This window comes from Patagioenas fasciata, chromosome 1, assembly GCF_037038585.1.
Source record: "Patagioenas fasciata isolate bPatFas1 chromosome 1, bPatFas1.hap1, whole genome shotgun sequence".
Lineage (NCBI taxonomy): Eukaryota > Metazoa > Chordata > Aves > Columbiformes > Columbidae > Patagioenas > Patagioenas fasciata.
The window spans coordinates 176,852,810-176,873,558 of NC_092520.1; the positions used below are offsets into that span (position 1 = coordinate 176,852,810).

The 20,749-nt window shown below is 49.7% G+C and overlaps 2 protein-coding genes across 3 annotated transcripts; both read left to right on the forward strand.

Moving 5' to 3' along the window:
• Nucleotides 1–303: 303 nt before the first annotated feature.
• RAC2 (Rac family small GTPase 2) lies at nucleotides 304–9,802 on the forward strand. 2 transcript variants are annotated; one of them, XM_065838801.2, is made up of 7 exons: nucleotides 311–509; nucleotides 3,412–3,483; nucleotides 5,173–5,290; nucleotides 6,972–7,034; nucleotides 7,195–7,354; nucleotides 8,600–8,734; nucleotides 9,538–9,802. In XM_065838801.2, exons 1-6 carry the CDS (start codon nucleotides 475–477, stop codon nucleotides 8,728–8,730), a joined length of 579 nt encoding a protein of 192 aa, XP_065694873.1. In that variant the 5' UTR covers nucleotides 311–474; the 3' UTR covers nucleotides 8,731–8,734; nucleotides 9,538–9,802. The 2 variants fall into 2 exon arrangements, with proteins under 2 accessions (XP_065694881.1, XP_065694873.1); XM_065838809.2 differs by lacking the exon at nucleotides 9,538–9,802 and having other exon boundaries at nucleotides 304–509; nucleotides 7,195–7,358; nucleotides 8,600–8,729.
• Nucleotides 9,803–12,212: 2,410 nt separating this feature from the next.
• SSTR3 (somatostatin receptor 3) lies at nucleotides 12,213–20,521 on the forward strand. The gene is made up of 2 exons (XM_065847447.2): nucleotides 12,213–12,931; nucleotides 15,791–20,521. The coding sequence occupies exon 2, from the start codon at nucleotides 15,846–15,848 to the stop codon at nucleotides 17,049–17,051; it is 1,206 nt and encodes a 401-aa protein (XP_065703519.1). The 5' UTR covers nucleotides 12,213–12,931; nucleotides 15,791–15,845; the 3' UTR covers nucleotides 17,052–20,521.
• The last annotated feature ends 228 nt before the right edge of the window (nucleotides 20,522–20,749 follow it).

Sequence of the window (20,749 nt, forward strand, 5' to 3'; positions counted from 1 at the left end):
CAGATACCCCTGTCTGTTTACACCTCCTCCAAAGTTTGGATAATTAAGAGGGGAGGGGATAACCTACCACTCCAGTTCCTCACTCCCCTCTTCTAACCCTTATTCAGCTCCTTGTAAATGCAGTTGGGTGCCCCCAACCATTGACTGGGATTGGATGGGAAGGGAGTGGGTGAAACACATGTAGAGAGAAAAAAAAATATAATTACAGCAGTCATTATCCCAACTGTGAAGTCACACACGCCCCGCCTTCAGCTAACGGCCTGGCCGCAGAGCTGCTGCTGCGGTGGGAGGGGAGGAGGGACCGGAGGGTGGTTGTGTGACTGAAGTTCCCTCTTCCACTTCCTCCCTTCCTGTAACCTGCTGCTCACGGCAGCACGAGGACTGATACCCCAATTGGCCCGTCTCTCCCCGCTGTTTGCCTTGGCCTGACTTTCCTTTGCCCCAGGCGCTGTCCTCCACCACGGGTCCAGAGACATGCAAGCCATCAAGTGTGTCGTGGTGGGAGATGGGTAGGTACCCCGCTGCTTTGCTGTGGACGTGGGGAGGGATGTGTGGTGACAAGAGGTGAGAAAGAAGGTGACTGCTTCGTGGAACTTCCCCAGCTTTGCTTCTAACCTTCTGCAGACTGCGTTCCTTTCCTCCCTTGCTGTTCCCTCCCCCGGGAAGGGACCTTCCACTGGGGAGGGTGTGAAAGAGGGCATTTTGAAGGGCGTCTGCAAAAGAGGCATGGAAAGTGGACCAGATCTGTCCCACGCACAGAAGGTGGTGGTGTTGCTGCCAGATTCAACAATGCAACCTGTAGGCAGGAGTTAGATTTAAAACACAAATGGTGCGAGCACTCTCCTGCAGGTGAAAGCCATCTGCTCACTAGAGCTGACTGAGAGAGGGCACAGCTCTGTGATCCTGATGAGGTGTCCTCCAGTATCTCTGTGTTCAGCTTTTCTCGGCACATTTTCTCTGTACTGGAGTGTGGGCAACACTGTTTGGCAAGGGGTTTCCCTGTGCACAAGGCGGAGGAGCTCTTTCCACCGACATAGGCACAAGTATATGCCACTTCGGGAGCAGGTTGTAACACAACCTTGTTTTCACAATATGATGGCATCACTGCCCCTGTCCCATGATCCCTGGAAATGGCCTGATCTAAACCATCAACAATGAAGCAGACAGTGCTGCTGGGGGTAGGAGGGATGGGGTAGACAAGGCCTCTTGTCCTGTGGGATGAGTAGATGTAGGGAAGTGAGGGAAGGAGAGTCCACATTTGGCATGCAGTAGGTTAATTCGCTTCCCAGCTGGGATCTGGCCAGAATATTATCTGGGGCAGCTATCAGGTAGCAGATGAAAAGACAGTTGCAGCAGCCCCGCTCCCCACAGTCACTTCCTCCTTCAAAACTCGCCTGGGGAAGATGTCTGCAAGCACAACAGTACATGTCAGACATATTCTCAGGGACAGGGAAAGGGACAAGGAAGGACAGAGCCCCAAAAAACCACTGTTACCTCTAAGAAAAGTCCCCTGGAGGATGCGGGCTAGAGATGGATGGACAACTTCACTGGGTCTATCTGTTGCCTTGTTAACTCCCCCAGTTTTCCCCTCACACATTGCACCAACTCTGTAACCCCCCCTTTAAGGCAGCATTACCCTCGTATCGTGGCTTACCCCACAACACATCCTGCTCTCAACCCCTCTGACTGCAACTCCTGTTAAATGTCATCTGTCCTGTCATTTTGCTTCTCTGTACACTGAGCCTCCCTTCTCACCATCTTGCCACACAACAGTGGTCCAGTCATTCCCCTATCGCTTCGAGCTCTTGGTTTACCCCCCTTCACAACCCTCCCAACCATACCAGACAAGTCACCCTCCCTCTGCTTGACCTTACTGACTACAGGACCTTCTGCTATTGCTCTGCTAAGTTCCTCATGTTCCCCCATAGCCCCCTTCTGGTCCCATAGCCCTTCTCACCACGCATTGCTGACTTCTTAACACTCTCTGAGTTCAGTCCCAGGAAACTCTGGTGTCACTAACCTCACCACATCTTTCAATAGCTTTCCCATAACCTTCACTCCTTCACTGACCCTTAATGCTCCTCTGTATTAGCCACACTTATTCAGAACCATCCCTACTTCCACAACCAGCTACCCTGAAGCCCTATAAGATCTCCCGTAGAACTTCAGGGAGCCTCCACGGCCATCCTTCAACATCTCTATGATAAGAGGGAAGCAAGTGAGCTGGGGAAAGAGAAGGGACTGAGGAAGGAAGATCTAAGACAGAGAGGTGGCAGAAGGAAGAAACAAGTGTCAGAGTACACTGAAGAGCTCAGTTTCCTCCTTAGCTGCTCCACAGTGCAGTGACTGAGGCAGGTGCCTTGTGACCAGGGTGAAGACGGCTGAGATGGTCAGAGTGTCCCCAGCAGCAGGACTCCAGCCTTCCCCCCAGGAAAGGTGTCTCCTTCACCCTACCGCTGTGCTTTAGGCTGAGGCAGCAGGTTGCTCTCACCACCTCCATTACACACACACTGTAACAGAAGCATGGCCAGACCCTCCCAGGCCACATAGACCTGAGAAACAGCAGCCCAGCAGGAGAAGGATTCTGCTTTCCACACCTGTCCTGGCTGCTTCGTCTTCTTCCAGTTTCTCTCTTCTTCTTCTTTCCCTTATCACAGCCTTTGCCTTGCCCATGACACCTTCTCCCCTTGATAGCCTGACTACCCCCTTTCCCACCTCCCTCACACCAATACTCCCCCTGCCGTCTGGACTGTGCTGCTACCCTGGCTTGTTTTTGCTCACCCTGGCTGCAGTATGGGTGTGGGGAAGGCTGAGGAGAAAGGAAACACCAGCTTCTAGCTCAGAAACCCCACCAGCAGCCTCTGTCAGCCACGGGGAGAGACATCTTGCTGGTTGCATATGGCTCTCTCTGCCGATGCTGCTGCAGCTCACCACAGACAAGCAAGACTGGAAGGTGCTGTGGCTAAGTCCAGAAAAGGTTCTATCAGCCCCTGGCCACAGGAGTGCTGGTGTTCAGGGGCTGTATCTGGCTGGGTTGCTTTGTCATGGCACCCAAATCAATACACCTACCCCGGCTGTGAGCCTACAGCACCATGCACACACCGGAAAATGGGTCCTCACCTCCATCTCAGAGTGGATGTGTTTTAGCTGAGTGATCTCTGTACCAGATCGTAAAAACAAGCCTTTGTACTCGACGACAACAAACACTTCTGGGTGACATCCTGTCTTTCTTCCTGCCAGTTGTCTAACTTATGGCTATGTGCTGTTTGGTCCTGCGAATGTGTTTCTGCTTCCAGGGGTCTCTTGACAGGGCTAGGTTAGAGGTGTGGAAGAATTGCCCCATCCCCATCTCACCCTAGCAAGCCTACCTGCACTACCATGACTTCCTGCGGTTTTTTATTTCTCTTCCAGAGCTGTGGGGAAAACCTGTCTCCTTATCAGCTACACCACCAATGCCTTCCCAGGAGAATACATCCCCACTGTGTGAGTGATACATAAACAGGTCCTGGGGTGGGTGGGAGGCATGGAAAGCGGCATGCGAAGGTGTGCAGAAACCCCTTGTTGCGCACTCTGAAGGCAGGGTCTCAATCTCCATGCCAGCAGAGGAAGGGCTGCCAAACCATCAAAGGTGCCTCTACACTTTGGATCTGTCATCTTTCATCAGAAGCACAAGTGGCTTTATAAAACCCTGGTTAAAATGGGATATTTGGGAGACAAAAAACAAGCCAAGGGTCTATCTGCTGGCAAAGTTTGCAAACAGTAGATGGGGTCATGTTAGGCAAAACAACCCAGCACCAGGCTACAAAAATTGGGCCAGACCCTAGAGAAGGCCATTGCCTGGACAGGGATTCCCACTTCCTTCCTTGTCCAAGGCACCCACTATCACTGGAGTTCGTACCAATAACCCTGATGGTAAGAGTGTGAGATTCAGTTCAGTGCCACAGTAGAAGCACTACGGAATCCAGAACATGTATGGGTGAGGCTGGGACAGACCTGCAAACTGTCAGAATAAGAAGCAAGCTTAGAGCTGCTTTAGTTTGAGTGGTCAGATGCACTTGTCTGCTGCAGTGCATGGGGATATGTTTGGGTATCCACACCACATGAACTCATACTACATCACTGTGCTGTGGAATACAACTACGTGCTACCTAAGGTGGGAAAAGGAGCTAGACACAGTGTGTCAGACTGCCAGCTCAGGCTCAGATTCCCTGGGAAGGACATGTACAGGAAAACCTCAGAGCCTCACTTTTTTCTCCAAACCCATTTGCAATGTATGTTGCAAAAAAGATGGCTTCAGCAGCAGTAACGCACTTCTTCTCAGAAGCTGGTTTGTGGAAAGGCGCCATCCCTTCCTAGCATGTAGCAGTAAAATGGCCACCCATTTTGTGTGTCACACACCATTTCTCCTGTTTGAGGCCTGTGTCCGGACTGTGAAAGGAAGGCCATTTTACGGCCCTGGTCTGCATAGTGTATCTTACAATGGCAGTGTATGCCATGAGCACATGCACAAGGTCTTTGCATTGGTTCCTTCCTATCACTGTTTTCCCTCACCTTAGCCTGAAAAAAAAATACAAAAGGAACAGGAAAAGGAATTTTCTAGGATGAGAGGAGGAACATCTCTATTGATTTAATATCCTTATTTTCCTTTAAGTCTTTGCTCCCAAGCATGTGATCCTGACAGCTGTTCTCAAATATTTCATGCTGATTGCGAAAGAGTAAGGGGATGCACCTTGGCATATGGGCCTCCATTTCAGGACGGGTGTTGAGGGGAGGTGTTGCAAGGCTCTGAGGGAGATGCAGAAACATAGTTTCTTTTAAGAAGAAAGCTGGTGTTTAGAGCACGAAAGAAAGAGGGGTTGGGCTAGAGCAGACACAGTTGTGGGAAGGATACTGTGGAAAGAAGTGGGAAACTGAAGGATTTATGGATCTGCACACAAGGTGGCAAAAGTGGAGCTGCAGCCAGGTACCTGTCCGGGACAGCTGGGTGATGGGGAGGAGGTTGATGTGGAGTGGGAACTCTGTCAGGTGGAGGTTCACAGGAAAACAGCATCACCCAGGTGAGCTGAGAAAAGGAATCACTTTGCTCTGGAATGTACCTAGTGAATGCCCCCTACACTACTGGAAAGGCTCCCTCTTCTCCATTTTGAGCCATGGCTTGTCTCTGCATTTCAGGTTTGATAACTATTCTGCCAACGTGATGGTTGACAGTAAGCCTGTGAACCTGGGGCTGTGGGATACTGCTGGACAAGAGGACTACGACAGGCTGAGGCCGCTCTCTTACCCGCAGACGGTGGGTCACTGTTCCTCCCTCAGACATGCCTTCTTCCCCCACTGCAAAATCAACATTTGCCATAACACAGTGACAGGACTGTTCCCTCCTTTCTCTTTAGTTTATTGAGAATACCTTTGTTGGTATACCAGTGTGTTGAAACTTGAAAAGTAAAAGACATCTAAGAGTATTTTTGACCTCTATCTAAACTTTATTATGGGGATAACTTAGCAAGAAAATTGAGATCTTCGAAGATACTTATGAGCCCAGCTGACACTGATTTCAGTGTGGGACAGATGCATTACCTAGCCCTGGCAAAAACAAAAACTAAAACAAACCAAAAACCAGAAACCAACCAACCAAACAAAAAAACCAACCCACACACCAAAAAACAAACAACCAAAACCCCAAACACACACAACCCCCAACAACAACCAACCAAACGAAAAAACCAATCAAACAAAAAAGCAACCAACCAACTAAAAAAAAAAAAAAAACAACAACAACAAAAAAACCCAACCAAACAAAAAAACCAACCAAACAAAAAAACCACTCTTGCGAAGCTAAAGTGGTTCACAGAATTTAGGACCCAAGGTAGGAGCTCCCCACATTTCTGTGAACTCCACTATTCTGGCTTCTGCCTTTAAAAGAGATCTGATGTGTGGAACACATTTGATCTACTGATGCCTCAACTAAGCCCACACCTCTAGCAGAACAAGTGGATACCTCTCCTCAGATACTATATTTACCATGTTTTCAACATGTTAACAAAGTGATTTCAGGGTTTCAAAATCACCTTTCCTAATGGATGCTGTTTCAAGCAGGCTCTTGGCAAGCTCAGAAAGACTGCTGCCTCAGGTGTTGATCTGAAGGTTGCCATTGCAAACAAAAGGGCTGGGAACTGAGGGCACTACTTGTTTCAGCTAGGTTCAGCCACCTAAGGGTCAGATACTTGGCACAGGGTGCTTGCCTAATCTCCTTCTGCAGTTTGTAACAAGCAGTCACATTTCTCAGCAACATGCTTGCACCCACTTTGGGACACATACCGAGGATAGGTGGGGGAACTGTTTCCAAGGTACCTGGATGTACTCTAAGGTACTTGCCTCTGATAGTTGTAGAAGTATAGAAATGAATAACTTGGGCCTGACACCCTTGTTTTAGCTAGGTGAAGTCAGATGAAATAAATGTAACGCCAAACAGCTGGTTTGGTTTTTAATGGAAGTCTAAATTCTACCACACCCAGGGGAATTGCTTACGTGGATAACCAAAACTCCACCGCATTTGCATCCTGTATGTGCGCTTTTTGGGCTGAGCCAAGCTCTGTCTCAACACCAGGCAAAATTACTCTGGCCTGATAGCTCCCTGGTGTTCTGTGAGAAATGAGCAGGATGCTGTCAGGCCATTTCCCATGAGGATGAGTGTGCCTACCACAAAAACCCCATCCCCATAGTTAAACATTTGGCTCTTCTGATAATGGTGTCTATGGTTACCATGAGTCAGGGGAGCAAACATCCTTCTTTCCTCTAGAGGCAATTAGCAGCAGTCAGGACTGTGTTACACTGTGACAGACAGCTTTCCCCAGCATGACCCTCTGCTGCAGAGGGAAGATGCTGCTCAGGCAGCTATTCTCTCCCTTCCCTGCCTCCTGTCATGCAATCCCACGCCCTCATCCTAACTCTGCACCATGGTTGTATGCCTACAGGACGTCTTCTTGATCTGCTTCTCCCTTGTCAGCCCGGCATCTTATGAAAACGTCCGTGCTAAGGTGAGGCAGAAGTATCCTGGACCTTAGAGGCTGAGGAGGATGAGATTGATGGCCTTAGCTATCTTGCTGACATTGTTTCAGGGATGCCTCTTTGTTTCTCTCATGCGTGCCCATATGTGTGACCTTTCCTCACATCTTTGCCGTTTTGCTCCCTTGCTAGTGGTTCCCCGAGGTGCGGCACCACTGCCCTAGCACGCCCATCATCCTTGTGGGCACAAAGCTGGATCTTCGTGATGACAAGGACACCATTGAGAAGCTGAAGGAGAAGAAGCTATCCCCCATTACATATCCTCAGGGCCTTGCACTGGCCAAGGAAATCGGTATGTGCTTGGGAAAACATCTTGGACCTAGTGAAAGGCAAGAAGCATAAGATGTGGTCTTCAACCTAATGAGGGTTTCTTAGAGGTATCTCACAGTGAGGGACACAGGGAGACACTTCAAGATTCATGGAACAAAGTGCGCTTGAGGAGGGTCAGGAAGGAGACCTGCTCTTTGAGGAAGCCTCAACCCCTCAAGCCTCTGTTTTCTGCCCCTCTTCGGCCACCATCCACCACATACACACACACAAATATACCTTTGTATATTCCCCTTCCCTTTTACTCTGCTATTTCTATCTGGGCCAATAGTCTTCTGTGAAAGCCGCAGCTGCTCTGCGGGCAGAGGCCTCTCCTCCACATCCGGAAAGAGGCGGAAGACTGAGTTTTCTAACATCTCTCAGGAAGAATTGCAACTGCAGCTTCCCGTCCCTGCCTCTGACTGCTGGGGCTTGTACACACAACCCCAGGTACTCATGTCTCACCCCACTATTCACCTCAGGGGCATCAGCTCCCTCCTGTATTGTGGAACAAGCACAAGTGCCTGTTCCAGGTAATCTGTCTTCTCAGATGTAGCATGCAGAGGCAGCAGAGGGGAGGGGAAACACAGCTTGAGGGAAAAATTTTCCATCAGGAATTCAGAGGAGAGGATGCCTGACCAGGGAACAAAGCCAACCTCACACAATGGCTCCACTCTGGCTACAAGGGTGGAGAACAGGTAAAGCCTGGTCTCATACAGCTGGCAAGCTTTGCCCGGAAGTCAAGGCTGCCTGGAGGAGTGAAGTGTGTCCTGACAATGCTCAACACCTGAGCCATGTTTGTTCAATTCAGACAAGATCCAAGTGCCTTGCTCTTCAGCACAAGGCTTCTGAGAATTTAGAGGTGCAGAGTCCCAAAAGGGAGGTGCCACATGATTTGAGATGCCACCAAATGTGCTTGACACTCAAACCCTGAGGAGACTTGAGACTTCATCTCAAGATGAGACTGAGGGAGTGTTTAGATGGTGTGTATATGTTTTAGGACACTGTAAAACAGGCACTCGGGAAGGAGGGTGTTGTGGCTGTAAGATGATGTGAACCAGAAACCTACCAGTGGTACAGGCACATGCATCTCTTCCTGCTTGATGTGATCTGTAGTATTCCTCCTGTGTGTTTCTCTTCCGAGGACCCTCTGCAGCAGACTCATGGGTACCCCCACTGCCTACCCTAGTTCCCTTCCTCCCCATTACAGCACCTGCTTTCCTCCCAACAGACTCTGTGAAATACCTCGAATGCTCAGCTTTGACGCAGCGTGGCCTCAAGACAGTGTTTGACGAGGCCATCCGAGCAGTCCTCTGTCCACAGCCCACCCGGACAAAGAAACGAGTGTGCAGCCTCCTCTAAGCAAGTAAGTCTGAAAGGATCCTGGGGAGTGACACCAGTGGCCCTTTCCTGCTCCCAAAACTTCACAGCCACTGGTTCCTATGACCTTCTGTGTCTGGTGGGATGGGTCAGCCTCAGAGAGGGAGAGGCAGCAGTCCTGCCTGGGGAAAGGACAGGACATGGTATGGTGGAGTATGTGGATCCCTGAACCATGTCCCCCTCCTGGGCAGGCAGGTTTTCCCCTCACCTCCTGGTGCATGGTCACCCAGGATTTTCCACCTCTGCCCTCACAGAGAACTGTCTGTCACCTTCTGCCACAGAGGGAACTGTGTCCAAGCTGCCCTGGGGATGACCTGCTATGAGAGCCGTGAATCCACAGCCCTTGTCTAAGGAAAAAGAAAAAAAAAAGGGGGGGGAGGGGCAAAAAAAAAAGCTGTTCCTTATTCATAGTAGTTGCCTAATGGCCCTTCCTCTTACCAGGCCCTGCTCACCTCCAGGAGGGTTTTATATTGCTGTTCATTGGCAGGCAGCAGCTTCTCCCCCAGGTTTCCTTTACTCCTCCTATTGTACCCACCTGCCCTTCCCCTTCAACTCAAGGCAGGAGAGGGAGGAGAGATGCTTCAGGAGAGAGGCTTCAGGATGAGAGGCAAAGCTAGCCAGAGCCTGATGAGAGAGTGAGAGCTTTCTAGCTGGGACCCTGCCCCTTCATTCTCTCACTACCGCCAGGACAGAGGGAGGGAGACCAAGAAAGTAGCCGAGATGTTTTCATGAGCGACCAAGAAAGTAGCCGAGATGTTTTCATGAGCTCTGTGATGTTTTTGGCTACAGATTCCGGCCCCATCCCGATGCCAGGCTCTGCCCAGCACACAGGAGAGCGATTGCTCCAGCATCCCGGAGCTCAGTACTTTGTGGCAGTCACTGCGCTTTTTACTTCTGCTGGCTTGAAAGACTCTTGTGAGTCTGTAGCACTGGTTTATCTGTTTGCACAACTTCCCCACACTCTCCCCACCCCAGATGCCCCTTCCCTTCCCCACCAACCCCCCAGGTTACAACATAGTGAATAAGACCAAATAAACATACCATATGTTCTTGCCATGTCTGTGATGTGTTGCACCCTGGAGAGACACAGCCCTCAACAGTGAGCAACAGGACAGCTGGGTTGGAGGCACCTGCCAGCTGTGACAACCCAGGCAGAGTTTGGTATCAGGAAGCCCCAACCACTATAAGATGAAGAGATGAGGCCTGATTCATGCACTGAGTTGCTGTGTTCTCAGCTGAGTCCCCTGCAGTCCTCAGAAAGGTGCAAATATCATGTGCCAGACAAAGACACTTCAACTTTTGCACTTCTTCCTCTCAGCCTCCATATGTTAGAAGGAGAAGTTGTCTCCCCTGGAGGACACACAGAGGATGAGATGCAGGCTTTGGGAGGGGACACACGGGCCCAGACTTCTCTCTGTGGGGACTGCCCCTGCAGATTGCTGGGGATACCTTTTCACCAAAACATTTCTGCATTAACGCTCCTAAGCTCACGTCACAGTCAGTCATAGCAGTACCAGCACTCACGCTGCCAGGCACAGGCAGAGCGAGAATAGGAAGGGGGAGGGTGGGGAAAAAAATAAAAGAGCAAGGAATGAGTCACCAGTCCAGACAAATTGCCTCTAAGTCACTAAAATTAAGCAGAAGAGAGTGGTCCCAGTGGTACTATGGATCTGGCAGCTGTGAGCACCTGCCTTCCTGATGCATTGCAGGGACTTGAGAGGAAGAAGTGTTACAGGGTGGCTGCTACTGACACAGCTTGTGGGTGGGAGGAGGGCTCAGGGTGTAATGATTGGCACCGAAAAATCCTGCAGTCCTAGGAGGGCATAAAGAAACTGTGAAGTTGAGCCAGCTTGCCACTCCCCGATGCAGCACCGCTTCTGAGTTTCAAAGGCTGCTTCCTACACTGAGGAAGTGCATGGCTAGCATCAGCAACAACCCACAACAGTGAAGCCCCTCTCATAGCCTGCTGCCAGGGAAATTTCTGAAAATTCAGTTCACAGCAGGATCTGAGTAAGGCAGTTAATTCAGTGACATGACACATTACCCACTGATAACATCCAGAGCTACCCTGGAGGACATTCTGTGGTAGTGAGCTCCACGAATGTCTGCACTGCTGCTGGATGAATTGCCCAAACCACATCCAAATATAATGTAAATTGTGCCAACCTAAGTCCAGAAGAGCATATGTGAGCATATACCTGTGGAAGGGCAAGGGACACAAAGCCCTTAAGACTGGGATCTAGCCTCCCTTAAAATACAAAACATTACTCAAACCAATGAATTTCCAGTGCATTATTACTTCCTTTCCAGTTTTCAAGCCTTGGCTTTTTCCTTCTCAGTATGCCGTGTCCTTTGTCACATACAGCAATGCAGAGAGAAGCTCACCACTTGCATAGAAGAAAATTCATATATCTGCTACCTGTGAAGGTGCACAGGCTGAGCTTTCCTTCCAACACAACTCAAACAGGTTGTGCAACCCTGTTGGAGCTGAAGCAGAGAATAGAGCTGGACTCTGAGCACTGAGGAAGTGAGCTGCAGTTGTGGCCCTATAACTGAGCTTACACCAACAAGTCCTGCAAGGTGCAAATGGCCCAGATAGAGCTCTGCTGTTGCATGGCTCTGTTACTTCTAAGATATGAGCTCAGGGACTCCTTGTATGCTGCTGCAGATACCTGTCCTGCCGTGACAAAGATAGCCACTGGGTGCTGCCCATGCCATTCCTTCTCCACTGACGCCTCATCTCTCCTGCATATCTTCAGACATTGCTGTGGCTGAGATCTAGGCTAAGGTTTTCTGACAGCTTTGAAGCCCCATAGTGCCTTCACCTGTTCACCTTTCGGCAGCACTGGCTGGACATAAAATTCCTGACAGGTTTGGAAGGCCAGGTTTTAGATCCTGGCTATGTTCTGCTCACAGAGATACTCCCTACTTCTTTTAAGTCTGGAATTGGTCCTAGGAGCTCAAATGCTCATAGCAGCAGTGCCAAATGTCAAGATCTGGGTGACTGCATAGCACAAGGAGTCACTGATGCTGGCTGCAGGACAGGAAAGGGGATGAGGACCACAGGAAAGCCATTTGTGCAGGGAATGGCATGGGAAAATCCTAATTTCCTTCCCGGGAAAACTACTCACACAAAGGACCTTCATTTCTTGCCCTGCCCGTTTCTTCTGGGTCCGCTCCTTGCATCAGACAATAAATTTGGTAGGAGAGCTTGGGGCTGTTGAACTGGAGCGTTTTTCCTAAAGATGGTGCAAAAGACATGAGATCGTGTGTGGAGCCAGGAGAGGGAGTTGAGTCGGACAGACCCCATAATAGCCCATCTACCCTCTGCTCCATCCATGTGGAGGTGCTCATGGGGAAGAGCAGAAGGGAGAAGGGTTTGTGTGCTCAGTATCAATCCCGGTTTCTGAGCATCTTGACAGCCAGAAGGCTTTGCCGTGTTCCTGCAGCTCCGAGCAGCACCGGTCCTGCACGCAGGATCCTCGAAACACAGAGCCGGTGAGCCGAGCGGAGCACCACCCCCCGCCCCGCCACGCCGCTCTCCCATCGCACGGCTGCTCTCTGCATCCCTCTCTCCCTCTCCACTGTCCACAGCCTCTTTTACCCCACTCCCCATCCCTCCATCCTCCGTTCCTCTAAGCTCCCCGTCTTCCATTGCCCCTCTCCTGCACTCCCCCGCTACCTCTTTTATTCTCCATCCCGTCACTCCCCCCGCTCCTCTCCCTTTTCCTGCCCTATCGTCCATCCCCCGCTTCTGCTTCTCCTGCCGGTGTTTCCGTGCGTGGCGGCGATTGGCTACCGGTATTCGTCCCCCCCGGTAGCCGCCGCTTTGCTCCGGCCGCCCCGGCCCGGCGGACGCGCCCCCTCTCCCTCAGATGGCGAGGGGACCGCGGGGCGGGGACCCGCCGGACCGAGGGTGAGGGACCGCGCAGTCCCGGGCGGACGCCAGCCCAGCCGCCGGCCACCTGCGGGACACGGGAGTGGGCCCCAGTCCCACACCAGTCACGGAGAAGGGGGCTATGGGCAGGTCAAGGAAGAAGGACTTGCGTCCCCGGTAGTGCGTGGCGGGACCAGCTCCCTCCTGGGACTGCTTTGCTCAATTGCTTTTAAAGAAAGGGGAAGGGGAAAAATATGACACGGATTCTCCTGGTGAATCAGAGGAAAATGTACATCCCAACGACACGTAAGTACCAGGCGGCTCTGCCTGCTCTTCCCAGATGTCTCCCGCGCGCATGAGTCCATGCAGAAGTTGACTCTGCAGTCCCAGAGAAGGAAATCTGCAGGGGCAGTCCTGAGCTAGGATAGGGCCATGGGAAACAAGGTGGACAGGAGGGGAGGGTGGCAAGAAGGTTGCAGGTTACTGGACTCTCTGGTCCCTTGCAGCTTTTATTCCTGCTTTGTAAGCAGGTCTATATTCAGCTCTTAGCATCCACCTCCTCCTTTCATTCAATGCAGAAATATATACTTTTTTTTTTTTTTCTCTCCCCTAAAGAAAACAGAGGCACCAATTTACCTTCTTCCCTCTGCCCTCCACATATAGGGACCAGGTATATTCTGGCAGCACCTGTTAGGGAATCTCAAGCATCTTGCAACAGGTGTTCTCCTCATCAATGGTGACAGACCCCATGCAGATTCCAACACATTATAAAAGTCTGAGGCAAACCAATTCTTGTCCATGCATGCGCTGCCGAAGCGGCCATCAGAGTGGATCCAATCCAGATGAAGCACTGGTTTCCAGTGGTCGTTCTGTCAAACTAGCCAAAATATGTGATATGGTGCTTGAGTTGGTATATGGTACTTGGCAAAGTTAAAATGGGACAGGCAGACCATGCCTGCTTAAAAATGAAGTTTCTTCATTGCAGCTCTCTGAGCAGGAGAATGAGTTTATAGCGAAACAGTACTTGGCATTTTTATAGGGGTTTTGGGACCCTGAAGCTGGGTTTACTGTATTGCTAAGCCACAGCCTGAGCAATCATCTTTGAGTTCTAGACCCCAGATACTTCCCCAGATGCTCTCCAACCCCAGCATGAATGTCCCCATCCAAATTTGATTTTTGTGGGTCTATGTGTCCAAATGCTTCTTTTTTTGGAAATTTGTTTGCATGCAGGAGGAACATGCAAAGTGATTCCTAACTATGTCCTCACCTTATAGAGGATCATCGCTTTATGAACATACTGTTCTGGTCTCTGCCACCCTTTGCAGCCATCTTTGTCCCCAGAGCAGCCACCACCCTTCCCTTTCCTCCAACAAGTGACTTGTGTCACTGGAACAACAGTGGAAAAATACATCAGAGAAAAGATCCTTGAGTTTAGAAGTAGAGTTTTGAATAACTTCCTACTCTGACCATTCACTGCAGCCACTCATGATGTGTGGGACAGCCGCAAGAGGTGGACTTCTATCAGGACAGTATGTCACAGCCTAAGGCATCTGAAAATAAAGAGTCTAAACAATTCCAGTCCTTCAAAGTATATTTAACTATAACAGGAAACATTTATGCAATAGACTGTAGAAATGGTCTGAAGACATAGTTGTCCAACTGTGGTTTTCGGGGTCTATCAGATGAGGTTCTTTCAGCATAAGATTTGATACACCTGTGGAATCTGTTGGATCTGCCTATCTGATGTCCAAGGAATCCATCCAAAGTTCAGATCTCCCCTAAGGTTTTCAGAAACTGGAGTGACATCTACAAAAAGAATAAATGCTGTAATATCAAGATGTGTGAACAAAGTTGTGGTGCTACAGAAAATTGCACCTGGGAGAAAAGTCTCTGGAGTGTTTCTGGCCTCCCAAAAGTAGTTAATATTGGGAGTCCTTTCCTTTGAGATCCTCAGGTTTTATTTCAATAACACAGAAGATTCAGAGCCCTGAGAGCCTCAGGGTCCCTGTCCTCTTTCACCAAGTCATCCTCACTTCCAAGGAGCTAGCTCATCAAAAGAGTGACCCTGCCAGTCCATAATTCCAGAAAATTTTGCCATAGCCCAGCTGATCCTGAAAGCATCACAAATCTCCCCTGCATAATCTTTGCCAGAATGTCTCTGGTCTGCAGTATATGCTGGACTCTGTCACCCACATATCTGGAGCCCTGACAATAAAAAAAAGGCACATCCTTCCCTTTTCTGTCTCTTCTCTCCCTGCAGCTTCTCACCCAGTGTCAGCAGTGAGCTGTTGGAGAGTGGAAACCTTGTTTGTTCAAGGCTTTCTCTGAGTGATCTGAGCACTGTTTCCATGCCAAACCCTGACGTGATGGGCAATTGGACACCTCAGATTAGGAGGGCTGGGACACTGTTTTGGTGTTGCAAACAGCTGGGGCAGGCAGAGCCTTTTACATTAGCAGTGTGTTGCAAGGTGCAGAAGGAGAGAGAAAACAAGAGAAAGAGACAAGAGAGAGATCTGGACTGATCTCTTTTTACGTACCCAGAATAATCTGGCTCTTCCTTTACTCTCAAACTGACATAACACAAACCAGCTACCTTTCAGCTCAGGTGTTGAGCTCAGCCTCTGGGTTTGAATTGAGAGTGGAGATGTTTTCGTTTCTGCTGGTAGGGCTAACAACTCCATAACCTGCCCAGTCCAAAAAGAGCTTCAGCAGTCAGGAAGATACTCAGTGAATGGGGGAGCCAGAGTTGAAATGGCATTTTGTCACTGGATGCTCTCCCCTCTTTTGTTTGTAAGGCACCTGCCATTCATAAATAAGAATCAGTCCCCTGGTGACTGTGTCCTCAGTATTGGAGCCATTAGCAGAAAATGAAAGTTTCCTGTCCCTATCATAGTCTGTGATTCTTTATCCAGAGGATCTTTCACTAGGGGAGAGGATCCACTGGCCCACGTTGAGCCACAACCATGCTCACTGTGCCTCCCAGGTCTAGATGCAGTCAATATTGTCCTACATCTTTCAGTGGCTGCCAGCATCCTCAAATTCACCTTGACTTCCCATGCCTGTCCATACCTACACACAATTAATGTGGAGATTTTACTTGTGACTTGTCCAGTTGACATGTCCCCAGTATCAATGGGTTTTTTTGTCTCTTCTTCTCACCTCCAGATTGGTAACTGATCCTGCAAGGACTCTATCTCCCACTGTCTTCCCTGCCTTTGCTATGGACGCTTCTGCTTTCAGCCTCCCCACACCGTCAGTCTCCGAGGAGAAGAATGTCTCTGGCAGCTGGGCAGGCTTCAGCACTCCCAATGGCTCCACCACCGCCAGCCCTGGTGTGGTTTTCAGTGGTGTCCTCATCCCCCTGGTCTACCTCATTGTCTGCGTGGTGGGGCTGGTTGGGAATTCTCTGGTCATTTATGTGGTCCTGCGTCACTCTGTGAGCGAGTCGGTGACCAATGTCTACATCTTGAATCTGGCCCTAGCTGATGAGCTTTTCATGCTGGGCCTGCCCTTTCTGGCTGCACAAAATGCCCTGTCCTACTGGCCTTTTGGGTCTTTCATGTGCCGCTTGGTGATGGCTGTGGATGCCATCAACCAGTTCACCAGCATCTTCTGCCTGACAGTGATGAGTGTTGATCGCTACCTTGCTGTGGTCCACCCAGGGAAGTCCTCCAAATGGCGGACTGCACGGGTGGCCAAGGCTGTGAGTGCAACTGTGTGGGTGCTCTCTTCTGTGGTGGTACTGCCGGTGGTGGTCTTCTCAAATGTCCCCTTAGGGATGAGCACATGCCACATTCAGTGGCCAGAGCCTGCCTCAGTGTGGAGAGCTGGCTTCATTGTCTACACTGCCACCCTGGGGTTCTTTGGGCCACTGCTGGTGATTTGTCTCTGCTACCTTCTTATTGTTGTGAAGGTACGTTCCTCTGGCAGGCGGGTGAGGGCTCTGTCCTCCAAGCACAAGCTTTCAGAGCGCAGGGTGACTCGCATGGTGGTGGCTGTTGTGGCTGTCTTCGTCCTTTGCTGGCTCCCCTTCTATGTCCTCAACATAATCAATGTCGTCTGCCCACTGCCAGAGGAGCCATCCCTCTTTGGTGTCTACTTCCTCGTGGTGGTGCTGCCATACGCCAACAGCTGTGCCAATCCTATCATCTATGGCTTCCTCTCCTACCGCTTCAAGCAGGGCTTCCGCAGGGCCATCCTCAGGCCGTCCCGCCGAGTCCAGAGCCAGGAGGTACCAGCATGTCCCCCAGAGAAGACTGATGATGAAAGGGAAGAGGGTGAGATCAGCAAGATCACCCAGAATGGTAATGACAGGCAGGAACACCCTCTAAGCAGTAGGGAAGGAGAAAGCAATGAGCAAAAAACACTCCCCGAGGAGCCTGTGGGATGTGAAAAGAGCAACAACTTGCATGTCAGTTATTTATGATGAAAAGGATGGTGCAGGGGAAAGAGATATTGGGATTCCCTTCACTCTCTGTGATTTACCACCTCAAAGGTGATGGGAGAGGTTGATACAAGAGAATATTCAAGGCCAAGACTCTGCTTAAAGATCAGTAGGGCTCCATGAGCTTGGGAAATAAGCAAGGCACTGTTCTTGGCTTTGGAAGGGACACCTGCAGTTTGTGTGGTACCAGGTAAAGGAAGGACTGGATCCAGGGAGAGCTGAAGATATAATGGACACTGACAGTATGAAGAAAGCAAGGTCAGCCCTAGACTGCAGGATTCATCCTTAAATCATCCAGCTGCAGAGGGCATCAGCTGCTATCTGACTGTGGCACCTCAAAGAAGTCCTTAAAATGGCATATACAACACGTGCCACTGAAGATCTCTAATAGACATCCCAGTGCTTTGGTTATCTTCCTTAGAAACATGAGAAGCAGTTTACCCTAAAGGAAGAACAGGAAGAAAAATGTCTGGAGCTAAGATATGCCAGCTTCTCTCCAATAAGTCTGGGGGACAATTTCCCTATCCATGCTGGTCCTGGTTGGAGACCACTCTGACTGCTCAAAGACTCCTCTTTCTTTCCAGGGCTTTCATGGACTCTGGGCAGGCTGATGAGACTTGCCCAGGAGAACAAATGGGACAATTCTTTCCTGAACCTCACACTCTTCAGGGTTTTCCTGGTGCCTCTGCACCCTGGTGGAAGGTGTAACAAGGGTAGAGAAGAAGACAATGAGGCATGGGTTGGAGGCAGGGTTTCTTACAAGTTGAAATGCCCTTCACCTTTTCCTCTCCCTAAGCCTTACTGTGAATAAACAAAGAGCCTTTGCACTTAAAAGGCCAGCTGGGTGGAACCATTCTGTGTGTTTAGGGAAGGGAGGGTGCTATAGATTTGGCTCTCCTGAGAAGACACAATATCTTTGAGATGAGTTGGTCTTTGGATGGAGTAATGTTTACTTGGTACAGGAGATTAAGGATCGGGGCAGAGAGCAGAGGGAGGTTGTGGGATGTCCAGTGTGTGAATTAATTTGTCTTATGGGAAATAATCCGGTACTTGGCTCAGGATGGAGAAGAAATTATGTGTCTGCATGTGTACAAAGGTGGCTGTATGCAAAGGTTGATCACTAGACTGTATGAATGGCTGAACATGGTCAGATGTGAAGGAGCCAGTGCTGGTGGGAGTTGTGTGTGGGTTGGACGCTGATGCCAATCTGTGTGTGGCTGTGGGATGTTCATAAATGTGTACAAATGTAGACAAGGGGGTATGTGTGTGTATAAGCATATATGAACACATGAGGAAGTGTGTTTATGTAATTGTGGGACATCTAAGCGTAGATATGGTTGTGGCAGCACACAAGTACATATGAGAATGTGTGCGCATGTGTGAGCGCGTAGGTAAGGATGTGTGTTGCTGTGAATGGTGGATGACTGTTGCTTCTGTGCATCAGTTGTTGGAGGGAAGTTGTAGGTGGGCCTGTCTGAGTGTGCAGGCTAGAGGAGCAGTCACATATATTTGTACTTTGGCTTCATTCCTGCAGGCTCTACTGTATGACTGTCCCCACACGGCGAACTTCTCCATAAATGCTGTTGCTAAGATACAGACACCAGGAAGACTCTCATATCAGAGCCCTTGGCTATATCTGAGCACTTTTCTCCACAAATAGTTTTGACAAATGGGAAGGCAGGATCCACCACGAGAATCCATGCCTCCTTGAGGTCAGGAGGTGCTGGAGGAGGCAGTCCATGGAGGGTCAGTGACAAGAGCTGGCTGGGTGATGGAAAGGTGTCTCACAGGTAACTTGAGAGAAGGTATAAGATAGGAAGGGATAGCAAGGGGCCAGGTGTTCTGGGACAGAAGAAAAAAGCCCTGGACTGGGAAGCAGAACAAGCTGCAACAGCTGAGGATGATAGGGACAAAATCACTATATCAGGAAGCAAGGTAACCCAAAGGTGATGTGAGAAGTGAACGCCTGGTAGCCATCAGGAACTGGAGAGCAGGACACTGGAGTTTGGAAAAAAACTGTAGCAGAGCATCAGGTGAGGAGACATGTTCTAGCCAGGCCAGAGAGCAGAGGAGGTGTGGGGAGGGACTACAAACATGACCAAGCAAAAGACATTCAGCTGTGCTTTCAGCCACTGGTACAGCCGTCACCTCCCTGACAGAGGTCACGATTGTCCCTATGAATTCTCCATCCTCTTGGTTGGTCTTTGAGCCTGGGATGCTGGTGCCAAGCCATCCTTGCCTGTAGACTTAGAACCTGAGCTACCAGCAATACCACACAGCTACTGCTTTGCTCCTCTTGCAGAGTGTGCTTGCTCCTCTGAGTGTGAGCAGACACCCAGGTGTGCTGGCTCAACTCATGGGCAAAAGAAAGCACTTGGTAGCCAGTTTCTATCCTCTGCTACCTCTTCACATCTCCTTCTTCCATCCCTACACCAGCTGCCCACACTGTGGGCCTCAGTGAGAAAAACAGCCGAATTATTCACGGGTGTGGGATACACAATCTGTTGGACTAAAGAAGTACCTTTTTTTTTCTTTTTTTTTTTTATTTTTTTCCCCACTTCACTTGGGGAGCTACCACATCCACTGGACAAAAAACAGTCAAGAAATCCCAGAAGAATGAAGATGAACTGCCAAAGTTCCTGCCTCTATATGGGGCAACAAACACTAGGAAGATAATAGGTCTGGTTACTGAGTGATCAGCTAGATGGACAAGACAGTAATTTACATGGAGGTCTGTTTTGCTCCTCTTGCAGTGAGGAACAGGGCAAGGTGAATGCTGAGCATCACTGGCAGGGCAATCACTGCAGGACAGAGGAGAAACTGTACTAGCTGGGGAGCATGTAACACTGGTCATGGCTGATAACCAGGTGCTGAAGAAGGTACGTGACAGTGAATGAGGACCTTGCAGGAGGCAGATCAGATGGGTGGGGGGCAGATATCAAAAGGGTTCTGTTCTCCAGAGGGACTACCCAGCAGCCTTGAGGAGGTGGGGTAGTTCCCTGGCTGCCAACACACTCATCAGAAACGTTCTCCTTCACCACTGAATTGAGCTGAGGCTTCACTTCGCATGCCTTTGCAGCTCCATCTGCTGCATGTCACCACTCAAGAAACTCCACCAACTGGTTGGCTTCTTAAAATACCTACATCTCTGAAGAGCCCAAGCACTGCAATGCCAGCGCTGAGCAAATATGCCAAGGAGACATCAGTGTGATACATGGAGTTTGAGCCCACTAGCAAGGCGGCTCTGCTGGGAAAAACCAAAATGTTTTCCAGGAAGACCTGCAGAAACTGAAGATCTTTCATTTAAACAGGAGTTTAAAACAAAAGCATCACAAGTATAGTATTTTTCTGTCTTGTGTTTTTTTCTCCTGCCCTATGCTGCACCTTATTCTTCAGTAATAAATTGGTGGAAAAAATGGAGTTGAATAAGACCGGAGGAGAGAAAAGAAAAAGTTTGTTGTTTGGTTGTGGTTTTTTTTGTCTGAAATTCATGAGGAGAAAATAAGCGCTACAAAATTCTGCAAAGTATCATCATTGATTAAAAGGCTGTTTTTCATAGGAACAGATGTTTGGAATCACAGGCCTCTGACCCCTGCTGCTCTCCTCAGCTCCGTCTCCTTTCTGGTGCATCCCCAGCTTTCTCTGTGGTAATAGCGTTACTCTGACTGCCCTTGGGATCC